Source organism: Hyperolius riggenbachi, chromosome 2 (assembly GCF_040937935.1).
Source record: "Hyperolius riggenbachi isolate aHypRig1 chromosome 2, aHypRig1.pri, whole genome shotgun sequence".
Taxonomy (NCBI): domain Eukaryota; kingdom Metazoa; phylum Chordata; class Amphibia; order Anura; family Hyperoliidae; genus Hyperolius; species Hyperolius riggenbachi.
This window is the reverse complement of record NC_090647.1, coordinates 170,389,977-170,414,294: the sequence shown is the minus strand read 5'-3', so window position 1 is coordinate 170,414,294 and position 24,318 is coordinate 170,389,977. Positions and strand designations below refer to the sequence as shown.

Below are 24,318 nucleotides of genomic sequence, written 5' to 3'. Positions count from 1 at the left end.
CTATCGTTTAGCATCAGCTACCATTTTTTTTTGTATATACTAATTTACTAATTTGTATTATTGTGTCTGCTGTTTGGCCCCTTAAATTTAAACATACTAATGTTTTCACTTTAAAGCACACCTGAACTTAGAGGAATATGGAGACTGACATATTTTTTTCCTTCTAAACAATACTTGTTACCTGGCTGTCCTGCTGATAATGTGCTTTTTACTTTTAGCCATAGTCTCTGAACCATCATACTGATCAGGTGCTTTGATTGAAGTCTGAATGAATTCGATGCATGTTTGCTTTAGGTAGGTGATTCAGACACTTTTGCAGTTAAAGAGTTCTGCAGGACTGCCAGGCAACTGGTATTGTTTTAAAGCAATAAATACATATGGCAGCCTCCATATTCCTCTCACTTCAGGTGTCCTTTAAGGCCTTGTGAGGTGTTTCTTGTATGTAGTGATTAGTACGTACATTGTATGTATATTGTTAATTTTCAAAGGAAGCCTCTCACTAGAAGAAATTCCAGTTCAATGCATGTGATGTTTTTCATGGTCATTCCTCTGGAACCAGTATGCAGAACACCTGATCTACATGTTTTGTTTTAGGTGAATGATTTATATAGTATTATAACTAGACTCCGCATTATAGCTAATAAACTGTTGTCTTTCAGATGGAGGTCAGCAATCCCACCCTTCATATTTCACTTATGACAAAATGACTTTAAAAATGTCATTACTATCTCTGTTTCTCATCAAAAAAGCTTTTCCTCCTTGCACAAGCAAGACCGACTCTTAAATTTGTAATTCAATTATAGGTTAATGAAGCATTGTAAGCACTATTTATAACTGCATTTTTAAAAAGTCACAAGCCAATTATGCAAAATGTCTATATAACTTTCCTCACCTACCAATGTAAATAGATTTAACCTTTATATTAATTACTTGTTCATGTAGAGCGCTGCTTTCAATAATGCAGCATTTCCTGTAATAGCTTTATTTTTCAGAGGCTTGACTTTTTCCAAATTTACAGCACTTTAATGAAAAAAAATTCAACTTCCTTTTAACTCTTAGCATGCAATCTTTGCTTTGTCCACTAAACTAATTAAAACTGAAAACTGAATGCTATGGCAGCATATTTGTGTAAATGGCTCTGTGCAAAACAAAATTGTATTTGTTAAAATGAACAGTGGTTTAGGTCATTTGAAATTTTTTTTAGGAAATGTTATTACATATAAATGTACCTTTTTAAAAGTATTACATTATAGTATAAACATTTTATTAGGTATTTGCGTTAAAGAGGGATTGTAAGCCACGAACTCAAATTCCATTTAAAAACTGCAATGTGTTTACAACGCTGCCAGAAACCTCACCCTGCAGTGCAAGCATCTTTTCAGTCACCCAGGCTCTATTCGCTGTTGTTTCCGAAGGAACGCTTGTCCTCTCCCCTCCCACATTCCTGCTCCTCTCTGATTAGGCTGAGCACACTTCACTCTGACAGACTGAGGGTGAAACCTGATGCTGTGCTCACTTGTGTTTACAAGCAAGCCAGAGATGACACAGCAGATTGGAGGAGAAAAGTAAGGGCGGAAATGACATCAGAAATAGCTTCAGCTTTAGGGAAAAATAAATGGAGACTGCCAGGAACAGAATTATCTTCATTTACTATATAAAATTCACTGAAATCAAAACGTGGACAGTACAATACATCTGTTATGTAAGTAGATCAAGTATTTATCTACTTATGTATTTTTTTCCCTCTGATATAGTATGGCTGACCCTCCTGCTTTAAAATTATATTATAAAAATAATCTTTGACCTCCATTTAATCACAGTAACAAAATGTTATCACTTAGACTGAAGTTGCCCACTAATGGTACAATTTTCAACAAAGAATTGCCTGAGCAATCAGATAAATGGGAAATAAAATGCTATTATTCATAAATTTTTTTCACAGTAAACAAACCAGTCTGCACTGCCTATTCATCACAACCGATTATAAAATCATTTCCCCAGGCAACTAAATTGTTTAATGATCACCATTAGAATCATCACATTCGATTTGGGATATCAATGAAAATTATTTTCAACCAATCCTTCGGACAATCCTTTGTGGAAAATTGTACTGTTGGTGTGCACCCTAAGTCAGTCTGGAGAGGACTTCCAGGCAGTATCTGCCAGCTGCAGTCTGACTACTAGGCTTTGGCTGTAGCCATTTCTCTCCGTGGCAGTCATTGCCCGAGCCACGTATGTTTTTCTGTTATAATCCAGGTCTTAGCATGACATGGGGTTGGGTAACCATTAACCTTTTCCGGCTGGCAAGCTCTGGCCCCTTAACCACTTAAGATTTACTGATGTGAGTCTCGCGTCTTAACTGTCTACACTAAAGATTCCTGGATGTGAGACTCAGAGACCTGCACTAAAACCCGCCGCCACGTTCGTGCGCGCCACAGGTGCTTCTACACCCATACAGTTGTGAATGATTGCTGCTGTAGCAGTATTCATGAAAAGGTAAAGAAAAAAGTTTTTTTTGTTTTTGTTTTTTTTTAGGTAAAGTGACAGTAGCACATTAAAAATGTAATTGTTTTTTCATTTTTTGAAGTGTTAATCCCTACCTAACCTATTAACCCCCTTAGTCCACTTATGCTGAGGACTTAAAGAGGAGCTGTTAGGTATAAGGTCTCAGAGAAAATAAACACATATATCAGTAGCTAAAGATTGGCTGTACTTACATTACATATGCATTTCACTGTCCACGTTTGGATTTCACAGAATTTGTATATAGTATATGCAGAGATAGATGCTCCTGACAGCTCATGGCAGGCTCCATGTTTTTCTGTCAAATGTGTCGTCATGTCCTGCCTGCTTCCTGATCACAGAAAAGCTCGTACTGAATAACACAGTGTGCAGTGAATATTAATGAGCCATGTGGCTAGGAACAATAGCTGACTCCTGCAGTGTACTCTGCCCGGAAATTTATCAGTGCTACGCGCTGGACTGATTACAAGCTGCTGTAACGTCTCATTAGCAGCCGAGGGGAGGGCCCCAGAATGCTTTGCAGTATAGTATGCGGCTTGCGTCCTCTTGGGACTCTAACAGCTTTGCTGATAAGCACACATCAAAGGTAACTGAGATTTTTATCTTCACTAATGCCTTTTTGACTTCCTTCTAAACTGTTTAACACAGGAGAATAGAGGTTTAAATTAGCTTCTGCAGCCTGACAGTTACTCTTTAAGAATCGTGTCTACCTGTAATGACTATGGCCCATAGTGATTGACTGCAATTACTAGTGCAACAGTTCGCGGACCCAAAACAGTATAGATGCTTTGCTGTGCTGTTGCCTAGCAATGTATCTGTGCTGCACTGGGGTCTAAACTGTGCACCTATCAATCACATGCAATCACTACAGACATACCAGCTGGCGATAATGGTACACTTCATGCCCAACTAGTGATTAAACATAGTAACATCACTACCCACCACCACCAAAACTATGCTAGCCCTGCCTCCATCAGCAGACGGGCTTCAACCTGAAATTCCCTTCCAGAGTACTGCCCCCACTCCTCGTGTATAGGTGATCTTTTCAGGCAAGCCCTGTGAGGTGCCCAGTCATAAGAGTAAAGGTGCCAATGAATTTTTCCCATTCAATTCCCTGCAGATTCAATTCATCTGCTGGGAATCTATTCCTCAAAATGTCAGATGGATCACATTTTTATTGGTTTTGACCGAATATTGATAGATCGTATAGTCCATCCAATTAAGAAATCTAGGTTGAATAGGAGTGTGGGCAGGTGTAGACCGACAACCCATAGCTTTTCTACTGCACAGCGCAATCATTTACCTTTTCATGAATACTGCTACAGCAGCAATCATTCACTCCCCCTCCTCCACTCCCCCTCCTCCACCCCAACCTTACTCACTCCCCCTCCTCCACTCCAACTTCACTCACTCCCCCTCCACCCCTCCCCCTCTTCCACCCCAGCTGCACTCACTCCCGAACTTCACTCCCTCTCCCGTTTCAACTTTTACCGCCACAGTTTACTTTAAATAAAATTTCCCCACACAATAGTCATCATGTTGGACTATGCTGTACAGTGTACATCCTGTGACATGTATGCATGCCTTGATCAGCGGATTGAGGGTGTTTACTGTTGCCCTGGGTGTGTGCGTGTTGCTCAGTTAGAGGCGGAAGTCGCAGAGCTAAATAAGCATCTCGCAACACTGAGACGCATACACAACATGGAGATGAGCTTGGATCTCACGATCCAGACACTGGATGGAATCGGTGAAGATGAGGTGGGTGGAGTAAAGCCGGAGCAAGAAGCAGAAGTAGCCGCTAGTTGGGTCACAGTTAGAAGGGGTAGGGGAAAAAGTGACAGGGAGGCTAGTCCCGAGTTGTCCCTCACTAATAAGTATGCTTGTTTGCGTAATATTGGGGAGGATGATTCTGGAGTAGCAATGCTGCAGCAGGATGTGCTCCTTAGCAACCAAGGGGCAGACTGCTGTAACGAGAAAGGGAATAGGAGTGCAGCTAAGGCTAGACAGGTACTGGTGGTAGGGGATTCAATTATTAGGCGCACAGATAGGGTAATCTGTCGAAGAAACCGTGAATGCCGTACAGTCTGTTGCCTCCCGGGTGCTCGGGTTCGGCATGTAGCGGAAAGAATTGACAGATTATTGGGTGGGGCTGGGGAAGACCCAGCTGTCATGGTACACATTGGCACCAATGACAAAGTTAGTGGGAGATGGAAGGTCCTCAAAAATGATTTTCAGGTACTTGGAGATAAACTTAAAGCAAGGACCTCCAAGGTGGTGTTCTCTGAAATACTGCCAGTGCCACGCGCTACATCTGAGAGACAGAGGGAGCTTAGGGAGTTAAATAAGTGGCTGAGAAATTGGTGTAGGAAGGAAGGGTTTGGGTTCCTGGAGAACTGGGCAGACTTTGCAGTCGTCTACAGGTTCTACAGCAGGGATGGGCTGCACCTTAATGGGGAGGGTGCAGCTGCATTGGGGGAGAAGATGGCTAAACGGTTGGAGGAGATTTTAAACTAGGATCTGGGGGGAGGCGGGAGGATAAAGTCTCAATATGTAGACAAGATAAGGTAAAAAGACAGTGGGAGCCTAACATTATGGGGGGTGGAGAGGGGGGTGGAGACAGTGTAAAGATTAAGGAGGTTGGTAAAACTTCAAGTAGCCTATTTCGTGTAAAAAAAATTGGTAAATGTGTTGGTAAAAATATAAAGTGCATGGTAACCAATGCTCGGAGCCTTGCAAATAAAATAGACGAACTAGAGTTCATTCTGAATGACAAAGGCTATGACATTGTGGGAATAACCGAGACATGGATGGATGAAAGCCATGACTGGATAGCTAATTTAAAAGGATATAATGTGTTTAGGAGGGATAGAGCAGGGAAAAAAGGTGGAGGAGTTTGTCTCTTTGTTAAGAATTCTTTTACAGCTGTCCTCAACGATGAGATGGAGGAAGATTGCGAAGATGTGGAGTCCGTTTGGGTAAATATTCATGGTGGAAATAAAAGTTGCCAATTGCTTATTGGTGTATGCTACAGACCACCTCTTATTAATGAAGCTGCAGAACTGCGATTACTACAGCAGATTGAAAAAGCTGCAAGTAAAAACGAGGTCATAATTATGGGCGACTTCAACTTTCCAGACATTGACTGGGGTATTGAGGCTACCCATTCTGGTAAAAGCAGCAGATTTCTGGCAGCACTACAGGACAATTACTTGACTCAAATGGTAATGGAACCAACTAGGGGGAATGCGTTACTGGATCTGATCATTTCTAATAGACCAGATAATGTATCAAATGTGCAGGTTCAAGAACATTTGGGAAATAGTGATCACAACATGATAACGTTTGATCTGGTGACTGATAGGCCACGGGGCAGCGGGACCACTAAAACTATGAATTTTAGAAAAGCAAAGTTCAATCAAATTAGGCAGGCACTAAGTTTGGTGAACTGGAATAATGTACTACAAGGGGACGACACTGAAGGGAAATGGCAAGCTTTTAAACGTATTCTCAATCAATATTGTAGTATGTATATCCCATATGGAAACAAAATGTCTAGGAATAAAAAAAGGCCTCTATGGATGAATAGAAAGGTTAGGGATAAAATGAAGAGGAAAAAGAATGCCTATAAGGTCCTAAAACAGGAGGGGACTGAGGCTGCACTAAGCAATTATAAGGAGTGCAATAAAAATTGTAAAAAAGAAATTAGGCTGGCAAAGATCGAAGCTGAAAATCAAATCGCTAGGGATATCAAATCTAACCCAAAAAAGTTTTACAAGTACATCAACTCTAAAAAAAGAAAGGTTGACTGTATAGGAATCCTAAAGGATGAGGGTGGGAACTCAATGGTGGACGACCAAGGTAAGGCAGAGTTATTAAATGCTTTCTTTGCTTCTGTCTTCACAAAGGAAACAGCACTGTTGCAAATTACAGAGGCAGAAGAGTCTCAATCTTCTAACTGTAATATTAAATACTTAACGCAGGAAGAAGTAAAGACAAGACTAAATAAATTAAAAATAGACAAGGCACCTGGCCCGGATGGCATGCATCCTCGGGTCCTAAGAGAATTAAGTTCAGTTATAGCTAAGCCCCTTTATCTTATCTTTTGTGACTCTCTTGCAACTAGCAGAGTCCCAGTGGATTGGCGTACAGCCCACGTTTTCCCATTATTTAAGAAGGGCAAAAAATCTGATCCAGGAAATTATAGACCTGTAAGCTTAACATCAGTTGTATGCAAACTATTTGAGGGGTTACTAAGAGATACTATACATGACTTCATAGTAGAAAATAATCTTATTTCTCAGCATCAACATGGGTTTACTAAAGACAGGTCCTGTTTGACTAACATGCTCAGCTTTTATGAGGTAGTGAATGCTAATATGGATATTGGGAATGCTGTAGATGTGATATACTTGGACTTTGCAAAGGCCTTCGACACTGTTCCCCACAGAAGTCTGGTGCAAAAGTTGAGGATGCAAGGACTGGGGAAGAGTTTGTGTGCATGGATAGGGAACTGGCTAATGGACAGAAAACAAAGAGTTGTGGTCAATGGATCGTACTCAAAATGGGAGACTGTTAGCAGTGGGGTCCCACAGGGGTCTGTACTGGGTCCAGTGCTCTTCACTTTATTTATTAATGACCTAGTAGATGCAGTAGTGAGCAATGTTGCTATTTTTGCAGATGATACAAAATTGTGCAGAATCATCAACTCTCAGGAAGATAGTGTCATATTGCAACAGGATCTGGATAGGATGGCTATATGGGCACATACATGGCAGATGAAATTCAATGTTGACAAATGTAAAGTCATGCATTTTGGTCGTACCAATGGTCTAGCACCATACAAAATAAATGGGATACAGTTGGGAACATCAAACTTGGAGAAGGACTTAGGAGTACTCATCGACAACAAGTTAAATAATCGTACTCAATGCCAAGCCGCTGCAGCTAAAGTGAACAAAATTTTGGGATGCATTAAAAGGGAAATAAAAACTCGAGATGCTAGCATAATATTGCCCCTGTTTAACTCTCTAGTAAGGCCACATCTGGAATATGGAATTCAGTTCTGGGCACCACATTACAAAAAAGATATTGCAGTTTTAGAGCAGGTGCAGAGACGAGCTACAAAATTGATACGTGGGATGGAAGGTCTCGCTTACCAAGAAAGGTTAGATAAACTGGGTTTATTTAGTCTAGAGAAAAGACGCCTTAGAGGAGATCTAATTAACATGTATAAATACATTAGAGGGCAATATAATAGCTTGGCGGATGAGCTTTTTGTCCCTAGGCCTTCTCAAAGGACTAGAGGACATGAGCTGCGCATGGAGGAAAAACGTTTTAGCCATTTATTTAGGAAAGGGTTCTTTACAGTAAGAGTGGTTAAGATGTGGAATGCATTGCCACAGGAAGTCGTTATGGCAAACTCTATACCTGCATTTAAAGGGGGCTTAGATGCTTTCCTTGCGTTGAAAGACATCCATGGCTACAATTACTAGGTTATGCCTAATGATGTTGATCCAGGGATTTTATCTGATTGCCATCTGGAGTCAGGAAGGAATTTTTCCCATTTGGGGCTAATTGGACCATGCCTGGTGGGGTTTTTTTCGCCTTCCTCTGGATCAACAGGGGTATGTGGGGGACGGGCTGGAGTTGTACTTTGTACTGGTTGAACTCGATGGACGTATGTCTTTTTTCAGCCAAAATAACTATGTAACTATGTAACCCTGCGGTACAATTGATGTTCAATAGATTCCCTGCTGGAATTTATTGAAAATCAATGTGCTGTGTGTGTGTGTAGGGATTGATTTCATATCGAAAATAACCAATATTTTTAGAACATTTGATGGAACTCTATATGTGTATGGCCAGCTTAAGGCTTTTTGAAGCTATATAATATCCTCAAAGTCAGAGTGATCAGATAAGCAACCTGTCTTTAATGTGTAGTCTGCAGAATTCTAATGCACGTTAACCCAGGGTGTGGTCGCTTTTTCTTTTTGATAGACATTTTTGCAACATTTTACTTTGTTTTCTTCTAGCTTGAAGGGCCGCTGGGTAATGTCTGTCCTCTCTGAGCGGGCTGTATTGTGGCCTGACATGGCAGAGTCTATAAATAGAGGCAAAGCTGGTAGCAGGATGTTAGGTGGAAGAGCTCTGAGGACAGACATCCATCAGAGGCTGTTTGAGTAAAATGAGCACTGCAACAAGACATGAAGCAGACTTCCCATGGTTAAAAGGTCATACAACAATTAAGGCAACTGATGGAGTGTTCTGTGGAAGAGCTTTAAAGGACAACTGAAGTGAGACGGATGTGGAGGCTGCCATAATCTCCTTATAAGCCATACCAGTTGCCTCCATCCCTGCTGATCCTCTGCCTCTAATACTTTTAGCCATAGACCCTGAACAAGCATATGCAGATCTGGAGTTTCTGACATTGTCAGATCTGACTAGATTAGCTGCATGCTTTTTTCAGGCGTGTGATTCAGACACTTCAGCAGCCAAATAGATCAGCAGGGATGCCAGTAAACTGGTATTGTATGAGAGGAAATAAATATGGCAGTTGTCCTTTTCAAAAGACTTTAATACCTCAGACATCTATCAAGTTACAGTTAAAATAATTACAACCCCTAGTATGTTTTATTAAGTTTTATGCACTAGTTTCTTCTTTCAGGAGATTCCTGTGTACATTAGCGGGGAAGGGATGTTTATCTGATTGTGCCGATATCTGGGTGACCAGATAGCACTCTTGCACATATTACAGTGCATCTGTTTGGGCCAGATGAGTTGCCCAAAGAGCACATTGCATTTAGCATCCCAGAGTATTTTCTTCTCTACAGAGAGCTTAACAGTTGCATTGATCTTAAATCGTAATGACTAAAATTGCAGCTATATTTCCTATAGAATCCTGACTTTTTTTCCTTCATAATTTCTCTGTAGCTTTAGTTTACCAAAGCATTAATCCTTTTATTATGTCTCCAGACTTGTTGATGTGTTGCAGTTGTGGCTTTTTTCTCGAGCTCTCTGTGGAAAATAAGTCAGTAAACCTGGTTCTAATCAGTTGAAGCTTGATCTACTCTGTACTTTTCTATATTACGATGTACAGTTCAGCTAAGAGGAAAATGTTTTCTACCACAAAGTTAGAGTAGCAACAGCTATTCACTACTGTCATAAAGGAGGGCAATGTTGTTTGACAATAAATTACAGTAAATTAAAGGATATCCAGCCAGACTATGCTACTTTGTGATGCTTGGGTGTTTTTAGAATTATTCCTGACCAGAAAGTGAAGACACTGCTGAAAAAAATGCCAAGATGGTCCAAGATACTATGTAAAATAGTCATCCATCAATTTGAGCCCCTGGTCACAAAATGACAATGCAGTAAATATCTTCAGCAACCACCTTTTAATGTACAATCTGTTTCCAGTAAGAATCTTCAGCACTCACATAAACCATGCTGTCATGAGTGACTGCCTGTGCACCAAAGTCATTACTATTGAGATGATAGGGCATCTTTCAGCAGATAACTGAGAAACTTTAAATGCCATATCAAGTTTTGAAGCCATTCTCAATCCCCCAGCTCAAGGTTGCCTGAATATTGAATTTAGAGACGCTGCATATCTGTGGAGGGATCTTTCATGAGAAGGGAAGCTATCAATGTTGAAACTTTACTCACTTCCAGAGTCGGTACATTTAAATGGAACATTTTAGTTTTAACACTTGCTAGTGAAATTTGTGTGTGTGTGAACATGATATATTTGCACATGACCTAAAACCAAGCATGTGAAACCATGCAAAAATATAGACTATTTATACCAGTCTTATATTTATTATCAGTAAACAGCATGTAAATATATACTGTGTGTGTGTGTGTGTGTGTGTGTGTGTGTGTGTGTGTGTGTGTGTGTGTGTGTGTGTGTGTGTGTGTGTGTGTGTGTGTGTGTGTGTGTGTGTGTGTGTGTGTGTGTGTGTGTGTGTGTGTGTGTGTGTGTGTGTGTGTGTGTGTGTGTGTGTGTGTGTGTGTGTGTGTGTGTGTGTGTGTGTTATTGTTTTATAAAGCACCAACATATTCTGTGGCACTGTACAAATTAGGAAAACAAACCGTACCTAATAATACAGACAATGATATACATCAAATATGGACACTGGTACAAATGAGAGAACTGTTGGTTACAATGACAAACGTACCATGATGAATACAGAGTAAATTCCAAGACACAAAAGGGTGAGTGAGCGCTGCCCTTGCGAGCTATTATATTAACCACTTAAGCCTATCTGGATGAATATGTTCGTCCAGATAGGCTGTACTGCTTGTAATGTGCTTTGCTGCCTGTAATTTGCGGTGCTCGCGGGAGCGCGCGCCGTTAACCCCCCCCCCCCCCCCCCCCCCCCGATCAGTGAAGGGGAATATAATTCCCGTTCACCGATCTAAGTTCCCTCTTAACAGAGACCGCGGTCTTTCTGAATAAAAAAAAGTTCCCCATCTTCATTCTAGTACGATGACTCTTCCAGGACTTTTTTGACTGTGGCCATCTTGTGGCCAAATAGTAAAATACACACACATACATTTTTTTTAATAAAAAAATACATTCAATTACATTTAAAAATTAGCTGTTTAGTTCCCCACACCAAAAATTACCAAATACATTTTTTAATAAAAAAATTAGAATTAAAAAATAAACAAACACATAAATAGTTACCTAAGGGTATGAACTTTTTAAATATGCATGTCAAAGGAGTATATTAATATCATTTTTTAAATTATGGGCTTGTAAATAGTGATGGACGCAAATTGAAAAAAATGCACCTTTATTTCCAAATAAAATATCGGCGCCATACATTGTGATAGGGACATTATTTAAATGGTGTTATAAGCTGGACAAATAGGCAAATAAAATACATGGGTTTTAATTCCGGTAACTTATATATTTCAAACTATGATGGCCAAAAACTGAGAAATAATGATTTTTTTCCATTTCTTTCTTAATAATCTAGTTAAAATGGATTTCGAATAAATTCTTAGCATAATGCATCACCCAAAGAAAGCCTAATTGGTGGCGGAAAAAACAAGATATATATCAATTCATTGTGATGAGTAGTGATAAAGTTATTGGCAAAGGAATGGGAGGTGAAAGATGCTCAGATGCAAAAAAATTTACAACCCTGTGGACTTAAGTGGTTAACCACTTATGCCGCATGGACATAGCTCCTATGTCCATGCTGTCTGGAAATAGGAACTATGTCCGAGTGAACCCCCTTGTAGGTGTAAGGGACCATGTGGTCAGTGATCATTGTAAAATGTACATGTGCACTCCGATTGCTGCCGCTCCGTGCTGATTAGCCACCACGCCGCGTGCCCCCCCAATTAACCGCCAGGAGGGTTAAAACAACTTTCTTTTCTTTTAATACTCTATATTAAACATTACCACTAGTGTTAGGGGCACTTTATTTATCCACCCAGTTCCCTCTCGCTCTCTACCTGCTTAAAATTCATCCTTCATTCCTCACACAGCTTACAAATCTACTTAACTGTGTCACCGCATGCAGGAGACATGAGGCTGATCTGAGGAGGTAACATGTTACTAGATGTGCTGTAATATTGCTGTAGTGTAACTAGCAGGGAGATGTCTATAGTATACACAATTCCTGACTGGCTTGCTTGTGACTTTTCACTCCTTGGCTGCATCTGCTTTGTAAGCTGCTATGTGGTGCTGAGAGGGAGAGACCCTGTTTACAAAGGCATTGTTAGGATCTCTATCAGTCAGAGAAGCAAAGATAATAAACAAACATTGCTGGAATCTTTAACCCCACCATCTGAATAAGAGTCTTTAAGCAAGGTGATTATTAAACTATACACTTGAGGAGTTGATAGCAACCCCCTGTGCAGGAACATGGTCTAGCCCTCTATGAGCCAGACACTTTTCTATGTAAAATTGATGGAGGATTTTACGGCTTAGCTGTGTGAGGAAGGAAATTGCTCCTAGTACTTGTGGTAGTGTGTGCCCTAACATATAGCTTGAAAAAAAAAATGTTTTAATCCATAGTATTCCTTTAACTGATTGTTCATGCCGTCATTACCAAGGTAGTGAGGATGGATCAGGTAACTTTCACTAGTCACTGCTGATCCCTGATCCATCTTGAATGTTGACTGTTAAGCCTCAACTGCATGGTACAATTTTTCATCAGCTAGACGGATCTATTAGATGGATCTATTAAGAAATTGCATCGTGTGTATATGTCCAAATTGTTTCAGACCAATTTTACGAAAGATTTTGCTTTGATAAGTTCCCAAAATCTATTGCAAGATCTAACGCAATCCGATTGGACCGGTTGGAAATGATCTAATAGATCCCATCTGACGGAAAATTGTACAGTGTAAATGAGGCTTAAAGTGAACCTCCGGACTAAAAATCGACTCAGCAGCACTGAAAAGGCTTTGTGTTTCTTTAACAGTTTCACAGCATCAGAACTTTGTTTCTCTTATACAAGCCTCATTTTTAGCTGCACAGAAGAAAACTGCCCGGGCTTTTTTCCCCTGATGCTGTGCAAAGCATGATGGGATTTCTGATTTTGTTGTTCTAGTTCTGCTGTTTTGGTGCAATTTTTTTTTTTTTTACATTTTGAATTTGACATTTGAAGCCTAGCGTGTGCAGCTGGGAGGGGTAATCAGGACACAGGATAGTTGGAACTGTGTCTCCTGCTCCTTGTCACCTCCTTTCAACCAAAAAGATGGCTGCCCCCATGACAAAGATGGCAGCCCCCATGAATCACAAACATTTGCCTGTTCTTTTAAAACAGGGTGGGTAAGAGATTATATTACCTATCTATTCTAATTAACATAACTAATGTACCTTGATGACAGTATGTTTGTTTAGGCTGAAGTTCCCCTTTAATGCTGGGTACACACAATACGTTTTTCTGCTCGATTTTCCAATTTTTCTTATCTTTTTCCATTCACTTCTATGAGAAAATGACCCAAAAAACAATCGGAAGGAATATCTGACATTTCGGAAATTATCTATCGAACCCATCTATCGAGCGGAAAAATGTATGGTGTGTACCCAGCATAAGCACCAGTATCAGTAATCATTCATGAAAACATGTAACAATATTAGGTAAATTATGAGGCTTTGTTGAAAAGCTTGTGCAGTTTTGTGCAATGGGAAATAATACAATGCATTTCAATAACAATATGCACATTAGTTTTCTGGGCCAAAATTCCCACGCATAACTAAAATGGATTTCCCTACCACATGAAATCGCAACGCGCGTATGTTTCCCATAGACTGCTAGCAGGTGCCTGCACTCTATGATGGATGACACATGAGTGACAAAGTGCAAAGAAATTGCCCCCGGACACAAATGTGGCCTCTGCCTAACTGCTTCTCTTACATTGGTTCTGTGTTACCTTAGATCTGTGTTCTGAGGTGATGGGAGCTGCTGTGAGGGGTCATGTAAATTTGGTGTATTGCACGCTGATGAATGTGGGTGCCGCAGAAGCACCCGTGTAAAACGCAGCTGATATCGGCTATAACAGTAAATGTGGGCGTCAAAGTGCCCTATAAAATAGCAGCCGATGGAAATGCCCACTATAGTAACTTCTGCTATAAATATTGCGGCTATAAAGACACGGCACCTGCTATTTATAGCCGTAGTTTCTATAGTGGGCAGTCCTGGCACCTGATACTTTTTCAGGTGACTCTGATACCCACAGTTAGTGTTGTAGCTGCTATTAGTGGAGTTTTGCATTGGCGACTATAGTGTTTTGTATAGATTTGAAAACTTTTTCACACTGCGCAGCTATGGAACAAATGATAAGTAAAAACGCAACAGCTTTCAGCATACGGTGTGAAAGAGGCCTTGGGGCCCGTTACCACTGCTGTGAACTCAAAGCATTAGGACGGGTAAACACAGACTGTTGAAATCAATAGACTGTTGTCCAAATTGCATGTGGGGTAAAAGTCGGACGGCATGCTGCATTTTTTCGCATCACGCATCTAAATTTCTATAGCTGTTCATGGCACAGCGAGAGGCATTCCAATGTGTCCTCGCATCACTGCAAGTACCAGCGTGCGTGTCGTAAGACATTAAGTAAAATGACAACTCCTTTTAGGTTCTTGAAACGTATTATTCCAGTAGAATCCCTTTATAGTAAACTCCAAGGGACCAGGAAAAGTAGTTTACTATATCAGAAGTTTACTTTATCAGAATTGATCATACATTGTATATTACAGACACAGCTGCTGGGATCTGAGAAAGGAGTTTACTTCAAATGTTTACTATATCAGAGTTTACTTTAACGAGATTACTGTTCTACTACTACTGTCATATTCTATATAAGCAAGTTAACATGTATTTTTGGTTCGCTTTTAGTCTTTTGTCATTCTGCAATAAGTTGAGATCATTGCCTTTTATCAGTAGCCCTGAAAAAAATAAAAAAACAAGATGATCACAAGGTAGATTTCTTGGGAACATTAAATTGCAATGCTTATTTCATTGCCAGTGTAAAGTTTCCTCTCACCACCAAGAGTTTATAACCAGAAACACAAGCTTGCATATTTTTTTCCTAATGGATGCAAAGGAATATAAAATATATTTACTTCTGACCCGCTCTCTTTTTCAAGCCATTTTTATGTGAAAATGCAAATTACCATGATAAAGATATATTCCCATCATCAATATCCTCCCCTCTCAGGCCAAATCAGCTATAAACTACTACTTTACAAAATAGCTTCTTTCTAGAGACTGTCCTTTTAATTCTAATATATATTTTCTTGTGCTTTTTTTTCTTTATGCGATTACATTTAAATCATATATTTTGTTTTTCCTCCTACTCTCCTGCTACAGCCCAAAGCTGCAAATTCAGTGTTGTGTGCAAGTAAATATAATGTGCTGTCTGTAAAGGTAATTCAAGCTAATAACGTAGCTCTTTCCTTTTTGTGACTCCCACAGAAAATCAGAAACCACAATTTGAGAGGTCCCGATCACGACCAAATATCCACTCTAACACAGCAAGAGCTCCAGTTGCTAAGGAACTCAGTTACGAGTTGGAATCTCATTCTTCTACAACAAGAAGCAAGGTTACAGCTAGGAAGGAGGTGTGTAACTCGGACATTCACAAAGACAAAGGACCAGGCCATCACGGCTCTGCTGCCAAATCAGAGCCCATTCCAGAAGTGGAGGCTCTTCTTGCAAGGTTGCGTGCCTTGTAAAGAAAAGATAAAGGCTGCGCATTGGATCAAAAGTATTTGTTAAAAAGGGAAACAACCTGAAAGCAGCTGTTTAACATTTGTGCAATACACGGATCAATTCTAAGCAAATTTTATTCAGCCTCATTTCCATGTATTTCCAGTTACACACTTGAAGTAAATTTACATTAACAGAATTTTGGAAAACACGTCTGCTATCCACCTGAAGTTAGTTCAGCTCTTATACTGATCCTCTGACTACAATATTTTGGCTAGATGACGTAAAACAAGTACACAGAATAAGACCTAATTCACAATGATGTTTCTAAGGTCAGTAAACTGTGAGCCCTTTACTGCCCTCGGAATCACTCTCCATGCAAACAGAGTAAAGCGGACCACCCATTCACATATAAGTGGTAAGACGGAGGCATGGTTCAGGTAGAATACACATTCACCAACTTTAGGTTTATGGACCAAGGGCAGGTTTCCGCATCAATACTCGTTGAAGCAGTGATACCTTGGGGGCTCAATGTCTGCTTTAGCCAGCTCTTTATCACTGATAGCCAGATTACAAATTCCTAAAGAAGCCATTATTGTGAACTAAGCCTAACAATGTACATACCTCGTAACTTCATCCTTGTACAGTACCAGGTAAGTGAACTAGAAAATATTAGTCCAATTATCAGTGTTAAATGGGCACTTAAGTCTGCTAAAAAATGACTTTTACTCACCTGGGACTTCTACCAGCCCCCTGCAGCCGTCCTGTGCCCACGCAGACTTGCTCAGATCCTCCTGTCCCCAGTGGCAGCTACTTCCGGTTTCGCCGACAAGCATGGGAACGCGAGTGATTCTTTGCGTTCCTGACTGCAATAGCACTATAGAAGGCACTATTGTGGCCAGGAATGCAAAGTATCAGACGCGTGGCCGGGCCTGTTGGCGAAGGTGACAGTAGCTGCCGGCACGGGACAGGAGGATCCGAGCGAGTGTGCGTGGGCACAGGACTGCTGCAGGGGGCTGGTATAAGCCCCAGGTGAGTAAATTCTAACAGACTTAAGGATCCCTTTAAAGCATTTAAAGATGCTTAGCTTTTACACTATATTTTTGACAGGCGTACTTTTAGGTGATCCTTTCTCCAGATTCTTCAGGGAGAAAAAAAGCAAGCTTCTGAAAGCATTATACAGGTTGCAATTTTATGATTTCTCCGGGTTGTCATGTAATTTTTGTTGGTCTTAAACTGCCTTTTTTTAATCTTGTGGATGGAGTGAGACTTAGATCTAAGTTGTAAATTGTGCCCACCCATATCCAGTCTCACTAAGCTGCTGGCATTGGCCAGCTATCGCCATCTCTGCTCCTGTGATACTAGTGACCGATTTATCAAGCTTTGGTCTCTAATAAACTTATTTTTTCCCGTGAGGGAGACAAAATTGCAGCTCAGGGCCTCATGTAGGAAGTATTTGTTCTTGTTGCCCATAGCAACCAGTCATATTCTTGGTTTCCTTTGCACATCAGGTTTGTAAAGTGACAGTTGGAAGCAGAACAAACATTTCAGGAGGACCAACAGTCAATACTTTATGTAGTCCCTCCTATTACATGGAAGTGGTAAGATTGTACAATCGAGATTGTATCATTAGTGGGCACCTTAAGAAAGGCAAATGTAGGACACAGCCACAGACGTCTTCCACCGTGAGAGACTTAAAACACGAATCAGAAAATCTGAAGAATATAGAAAACAGAAAAAAGTTATTGCACATGCAGATCCAAGGTTATCTTTGACTTGTAGCGCTCCATAGATAGATTGTTGTATGGACCTCTGGTAACTCCAGGAATCCTATAACCATCCACTGTTTGAGTATTGGCATTGCTTAACAATATAATAGTTTTCCTGATAATTTCAACACTTCAGGTAAGGTTCATCAACTTACATTGTCCACTGCGTTCTATAATGTACCTGGCTGTGAGGCTGTGGAGGGGACTATATTCATAATCCATATTGGACTTTTTGAATTGAACACAGTGTAGATGATGGGATGCACTTTCTGGAGGAAATGTTATTCCATTGCTATATTTTTCATCAGTAGCGTGGATATTAAATGCTATATTTTTGTTTGTTTTTTTGCGGAAAGTCTTAAATATAATGAAAAATGTAATTATTTTATCTTGAAAATTTTCTCTACCTTGCATTTCATTTCAGCAAGTTTAAGTCTATCGTAACTGTGTTACTGGCTAGATAAATCATGAAAAATATTACTTTGTTGATCAATGAAAGTGCAAACTTCTTGGAAGTTTTCTATACTGATGAAATTTTAAAGGGCAAAGTTTGCAAGACAACATCTTGGAGATTACTTCATTGAAATGAGAATTTTTATTTTCTTACTTCAAACACTCAATCAGGTTTGGAGGGTTTCAAAGAAACATGGAACTTCATGTGAACAAAGGCATCAGTGAACATGTATATCTTTATTAAACTGGATCAGTTATAGGATGGTAGAAAGAGGTATAATGTGGTGTTATAGTAATTCTTAAGTGGGGTTAAATATTTTTAAATTATTAACTGATCAGTATCACAGCATGCTTGCATTACTAATTTTAGCTTTGTCTTAAAATACTGACGTACAACACATTGTTTACAAGAAATGACTTGTTGCTACTCCTGTATTGAATTAGGAAAAAAGGGCACAGGAGCCCTTATAGAAAAAATGACGCTGTCATAGACACCTATTATAAAAGCCACGATTTGCATCCAAGAACAGAAATTTGGGCGCACAGCAGCAGCTACTTTCTTTGCTGCAAATTGCGACTTTAATAATAGCCGCAATGTGCTGTGAAGAAGGTAAATTTCAGCACCCGGAGGTGTACGATTAGCGGCAAGCAAGCTAAATGTCATTACCCGGAGGCTTGAGGATATACAATTTGTAATTGCATAGCTTGTTTCACACATGTAATCACAGCTTTGTGGCGACACCCCTGGAGCTTAAATTGATTTTCTTGCCATAAATTGTGGCTCTGTGGCAGAGGCGGGTTAAGGTTTAGGCGGGTCCCAACAGTGGGGAGATCTTAGGGTTAGGCACCACCAGGGGGGATCTTGGGGCTAGCTACCACCAAGGGGGGCGGGTCTTGGGGTTAGTCACCACGGGGGGGGGGGGGGGTTATGGTTAGGCATCAGTAGAGGGAGGGTTCTGTGTGAGAGTAGGTTTAGCTTTAGCCATAGTAAAATATTGGTAAACATTACCGCTATTTTACTATCAGAATCCAGCAGTAACATATTGATAATTAAAGGGGTATTATTCTAGTGGTAGTCCACTGCGCCCTTTTTCCCCTGGTTCCTTTTTTCATTTATGCCTCCCGTACTCCATACTGAATAGAATGGAAGAAAAAGCGGGAATTGGCACAGTTACAGCTTAAACTGCACACTAGGTGGAGCGGCAACATGCCAATTTTCTAAAATGAAGCTAAAGTCTATCATGCAAGTATGGTGCATTATTGACCAGGACCCCATCATAAAACATTTCTAGCTTAAGTTTAAATGAACTAACACTTTAATGGTCAGTTACTTCTTGTTGGTTTTTATTTTATAGAACAGGTATAATTTTCAGATGTTATCAGTAGCATAGATTTCAAGTTTTGTTCCATTCTGCATAAAGTAACCATTCAACCAAATAGCACATGTCGTTACCATGCCTGATGCATTCAGGTCCCCTGATGCAACATTTACCTAAATACTCTATAAGTATAGTCGGGTGGATCCTCTTTTGAGAGCGATATTGAGCCCTATTTGCAAACTTTATTATTAGCTTGTTACTTTTCTAAATTTCATTAACAGAGGGAGTTAGGGGTTCAGTGGAAAGCAATAGCCCTTGGCAACGGCATAATCTGTCAAATAGTATGCCCAATAGAAACTAGTAGTACTGACAGAGTTTATTCAACATTGTTGTTTGTGGGAGATCATTGTTTGTTATAAAAGTCTGTACAATATGTAAAGCATTTAAAATAGAAAATGTATATCCGCTTATGCTTAACATGCACTTAACATATTTATTTTATGCACACCAATTCCAAAGTACTTGTCTTATAGGAAATCTCTCCTTTTTTTGTATGTTTATTTCTTCATAAAAATCCTTTACTTCTCTGTATCATATCTATGTATGAGAGACAGAACCATAACATACTGCAGTTCTTTAGGCATTTCTTTATGACTTTTAATAAGCATAATATACTACGTAATGGCCTTAACGAAGCAGGGAGAGAAACATGAAAGAGCGACATGCAGAGAGGTGTTACTCCTGCTGCAATGCCACGCAGCCGTTCACAGTTGGCGATAAAGAGCACATTGACCTTCTCTGCCATGTAGTAGGTCTGCAGTTACTGAGTTCAAGCCAGCAACATGTCACCTTTGGCAAGTTTATGCACAGAAGGCCACTGGCTCCGATGCTCAGCTGAATGCTTACGATGCCAAGTGATATATTAAATCAGTAATGTAACATGAGGCATAAAGTGACTGTAAACCACCCTGCCTTTAAGGATTCATATTTATATATATATATATATATATTTATACATATCAGCCTGAGCTTGGTTATATTCTGTATTCTATATGCAATTTCATATTTTATTTGGTCACCGCAGTGCATTATACAGTACATGTTTATCAGTGAAAAAGCCATTCAAGTTGCAGATACCTCACACCGTTCAGCGGCATACCACTTTTTTTTGCCCTGCACGCTTCTGCCATGTGTCTGAGAACAATGAGAGCACAGCTCATGGGTATGGGTTTTCTTTCAGGCTGAATAACACTAAACAATGAGGCCTTGTGCTTTTTTTCTATGCAATGTTAGTAAATATAGTTTATTATTGTGACCTTGTGCCCGAAGGAAGCAGAAGAAACCATTCTTATGTATGCCCATGTTTAGATAACTGTCAGCTGTCCGTGGAAACTTTTCTCTCTGCTCTTTTCAGCAGCTTTGTGTTGTATTTGCATACGCATGAACATTGTATATAGTAATGCTCAATAAAAAAGGCACATGTTTAATAACTGTTTTCTGATTGTGTTTTTGAATGAGTTTGTTTTAGACACACAACCTAAGGACACCCTATGCATGTTGATTTGCACAACAGACAGCACTTTGTTTTCATTTGTTATCTAGTAATGAGGGCTTGAGCTGAAAGCAACGTTGGGCAGTACCAAGCCAGAATAAGTAAAACCCTTGAAGACTCCATAAGTTTCCTTCTGACGTTGAAAGTGTTGCCATGCATTATTTTATAAAACTGTCATATCACATTTCTGTCTCCCACACTTTACCAACCTTGATAGGCGATCTTACTTTCTGACTAGTGAGAGTTGTTAAAACAGCAGAAGCCATTATCTGCACTGAACTACCATCAATGGAACTTTTGTATAATACTCGCAGCGCGAGAAGGGCCTAAAAATTTATCAAGGACAACACTCACCCTGGAAATGCCTTGTTTGAGCTCCTTCCATCAGGTAAACGTTTTAGATCAATTCGCACACATACAAACAGACTGAAAAACAGCTTTTTCCCATCCGCCATAAACTTGATGAACTCTGAATCCTCTCTGAAATAATTAACACTGTGTACAAATTGTTAAAATATCTGTAATACCTGGCATACTTGTATAATTTTTTCTCTTCCTAGCCTTGTTACTATCACTATGTTCCCTATATGCACCGTGGGGTTGTCATGAAAAGTAATTTCGTTGTGTTACACAATGACAATAAAGTGCTTGAATTGAATTGAATTGAGACACAAGATTTCAGCATCTCCACTTACCCAGGAAGGTGAAGAAATTGAGTTTTTCAAAGCCAGTAGGTGCCAAGCAGTTAGCGAACATCTGGTTAAAGAACTGACATCTAGGGTGTTTGATAAGATGCAGTTAATTTCCTCCTTGGATCAAAGGAGATGGGTTGTACTAGAATTTATCGTCAGAGAGGCACGTTGGGAACACATTTCTACAACCGTTTCCATAAAAAGTTAGGATGCTATATAAATGTAAATAGCGTAATGTGATGATTTTCAAACTATTTAAGCTCTATGTTTAATTAAACATGGTAGAAAGGTAGGTGAAATTTGAGAAATTGTATTGTTTTATGCAGGGCTGTGGAGTCGGTCCAAAAATCCACCGACTCCGACTCCTCGACTCCGACTCCTCTAATTTGCATATTACAATTTTGTTGATTAAAAGTATGTAACGTGAAATTCGTCTCTTAACTGCCAACGCTTAGGAATTTTACAAGACAACTGAAGTGAGAAGGATATGTAGACTACTATATTTATTCCCTTTAGACTAAAACTATTCCTTGGTAAGAGTACTTGTAAAAGGTACAAACCGGAACAAAGAACATCTATCAGGCCCTAGGCAATGTAAGTGTGGGTACATGTAAGAATGATGTGCAGGTACTCTGCAGGGGAATATGGAGATTGTAAACAGACAACACCACTGTGTTCAATGTGCACAGCATTCTCAGTGGATTACTAAACACTAAATTATACAGCGCTCCGATGAATTTACAATATATATCTCACAGCCAATATGGCTTAAGGATGTATCCAATACAATCAATATGATCAGTAAATCCACAATATGTGTGCTTATAAGGTAACAGTTACAACAGTCTGGTGTTGTTGCACCCTAAATCATCATCCAATACACAGCTACACGGGTGCGCCTCTGGCAAAAGGCTTGAGCAAGTCCTCTATTGAAATTATTGTCTCTGTTCCAGAACAGCGCTTCACCATATGCAAGTGTAGGTTATACAACAATCACCGCCACCAGGAGCACCCTGAAGGATCCTCACTCACCGAATGGGGTGGGCCAGTAATTACAGTGGCCTTATCACGCCTCTGGGGTACTTTCCAGGCTCCCCACACCTTATAGTACACAGATGGTATTCAGATATCAGCTCTTGTTTCTTCTTGAATGTACACCTCAATGCAAACAAATGCTATCATTGCGCAAGCATCTCATAAAAACAAAAAGGTTTATTAAAAGGTTCCACTCACATGATACAGGTAGGTGTTAAGCCTGTGGAGTTTAGGAACGGGCTCCACCCCGTGCGGCCTCCCGGGCTGGCCGCCGTTGGTGATATCCAGAGTTCGCTCGCTCCACCACGCCACCGCGTCCCACCACGCTGTCTTGTGTTATTTCCGCATGTGGCTCCTCCCTATCGATTTCGTCATAAAATGACTCATTCAGGGGATGGAGCCACCATGCGGAGATCCTCGTAAGTACTGTGCGCTACGCCCTCTTTGTGACGTCACCCGTCGCTCCTCCGCACACCCATTGGCCAATTAGAAAAAAGCTGTCCTGGCCGTCATACGCCGCCCCTACGTGCGTTCCATCGTACGTTTGTGCGTTCCGGAGCCCGGGAAGCTTACAACAAACAACTTTAAAACTTTATTAAAACCCCAACAGCCTTTAGTTATACATTTTTGGCATACTAATATTCTTCATTATCCCCCACAGAGAATCACAATATCCCTTAACACCATAAAATTTACTATCATCATTTATTATATCTCGTATCTTTACATGTTATTATCATTACCAATTCCTAGCATAATGACATGGATCTCGGAGCATCCACGCTCCACAGGCCTTTACATTATAATAGTACATTCTGATTCTCCCCACTCCCACTTAATCATCATCTCTGTTTATTCCAAATGCATCCCACGTTATACATGATTTTTTGCAATCTTCATATGCCACCGTTTAAGCAGCATCCTTATCATATTTTTATACTATCCCAATTCCCTCCATCATCATCCCTTGTCATTTCCATACACATCATGTTTGTTCTTCTTGTTCTTACACATTACTATATGAGCCATTATTGACTCCCCATATAGATACCACTAGTCCCACCTCATCAGCCCTTCTTTAGTAAATCAACCTGCAATTCTCTACTCCCTCCCCCCAATAGATACCATAGTGGTCCATCATCACCTAATTATTACCTCTATCAATCCTCCCCTTGTTGTTTGTTGTAAGCTTCCCGGGCTCCGGAACGCACAAACGTACGATGGAACGCACGTAGGGGCGGCGTATGACGGCCAGGACAGCTTTTTTCTAATTGTCCAATGGGTGTGCGGAGGAGCGACGGGTGACGTCACAAAGAGGGCGTAGCGCACAGTACTTACGAGGATCTCCGCATGGTGGCTCCATCCCCTGAATGAGTCATTTTATGACGAAATCAATAGGGAGGAGCCACATGCGGAAATAACACAAGACAGCGTGGTGGGACGCGGTGGCGTGGTGGAGCGAGCGAACTCTGGATATCACCAACGGCGGCCAGCCCGGGAGGCCGCACGGGGTGGAGCCCGTTCCTAAACTCCACAGGCTTAACACCTACCTGTATCATGTGAGTGGAACCTTTTAATAAACCTTTTTGTTTTTATGAGATGCTTGCGCAATGATAGCATTTGTTTGCATTGAGGTGTACATTCAAGAAGAAACAAGAGCTGATATCTGAATACCATCTGTGTACTATAAGGTGTGGGGAGCCTGGAAAGTACCCCAGAGGCGTGATAAGGCCACTGTAATTACTGGCCCACCCCATTCGGTGAGTGAGGATCCTTCAGGGTGCTCCTGGTGGCGGTGAT

General features: G+C 40.4%; 1 protein-coding gene across 3 annotated transcripts in view; it reads left to right on the top strand.

Moving 5' to 3' along the window:
• The window catches only part of DIAPH3 (diaphanous related formin 3), an 847,513-nt gene extending 831,681 nt beyond the window's left edge, over window positions 1-15,832 (top strand). For all 3 annotated transcript variants that reach the window (XM_068267828.1, XM_068267829.1, XM_068267827.1), the window contains one exon: window positions 15,465-15,832. In XM_068267828.1, coding sequence (XP_068123929.1) covers window positions 15,465-15,724 — 260 coding nt within the window. In that variant the 3' untranslated portion in view covers window positions 15,725-15,832. The remainder of the gene's footprint in view (window positions 1-15,464) is intronic.
• Window positions 15,833-24,318: the final 8,486 nt, after the last annotated feature.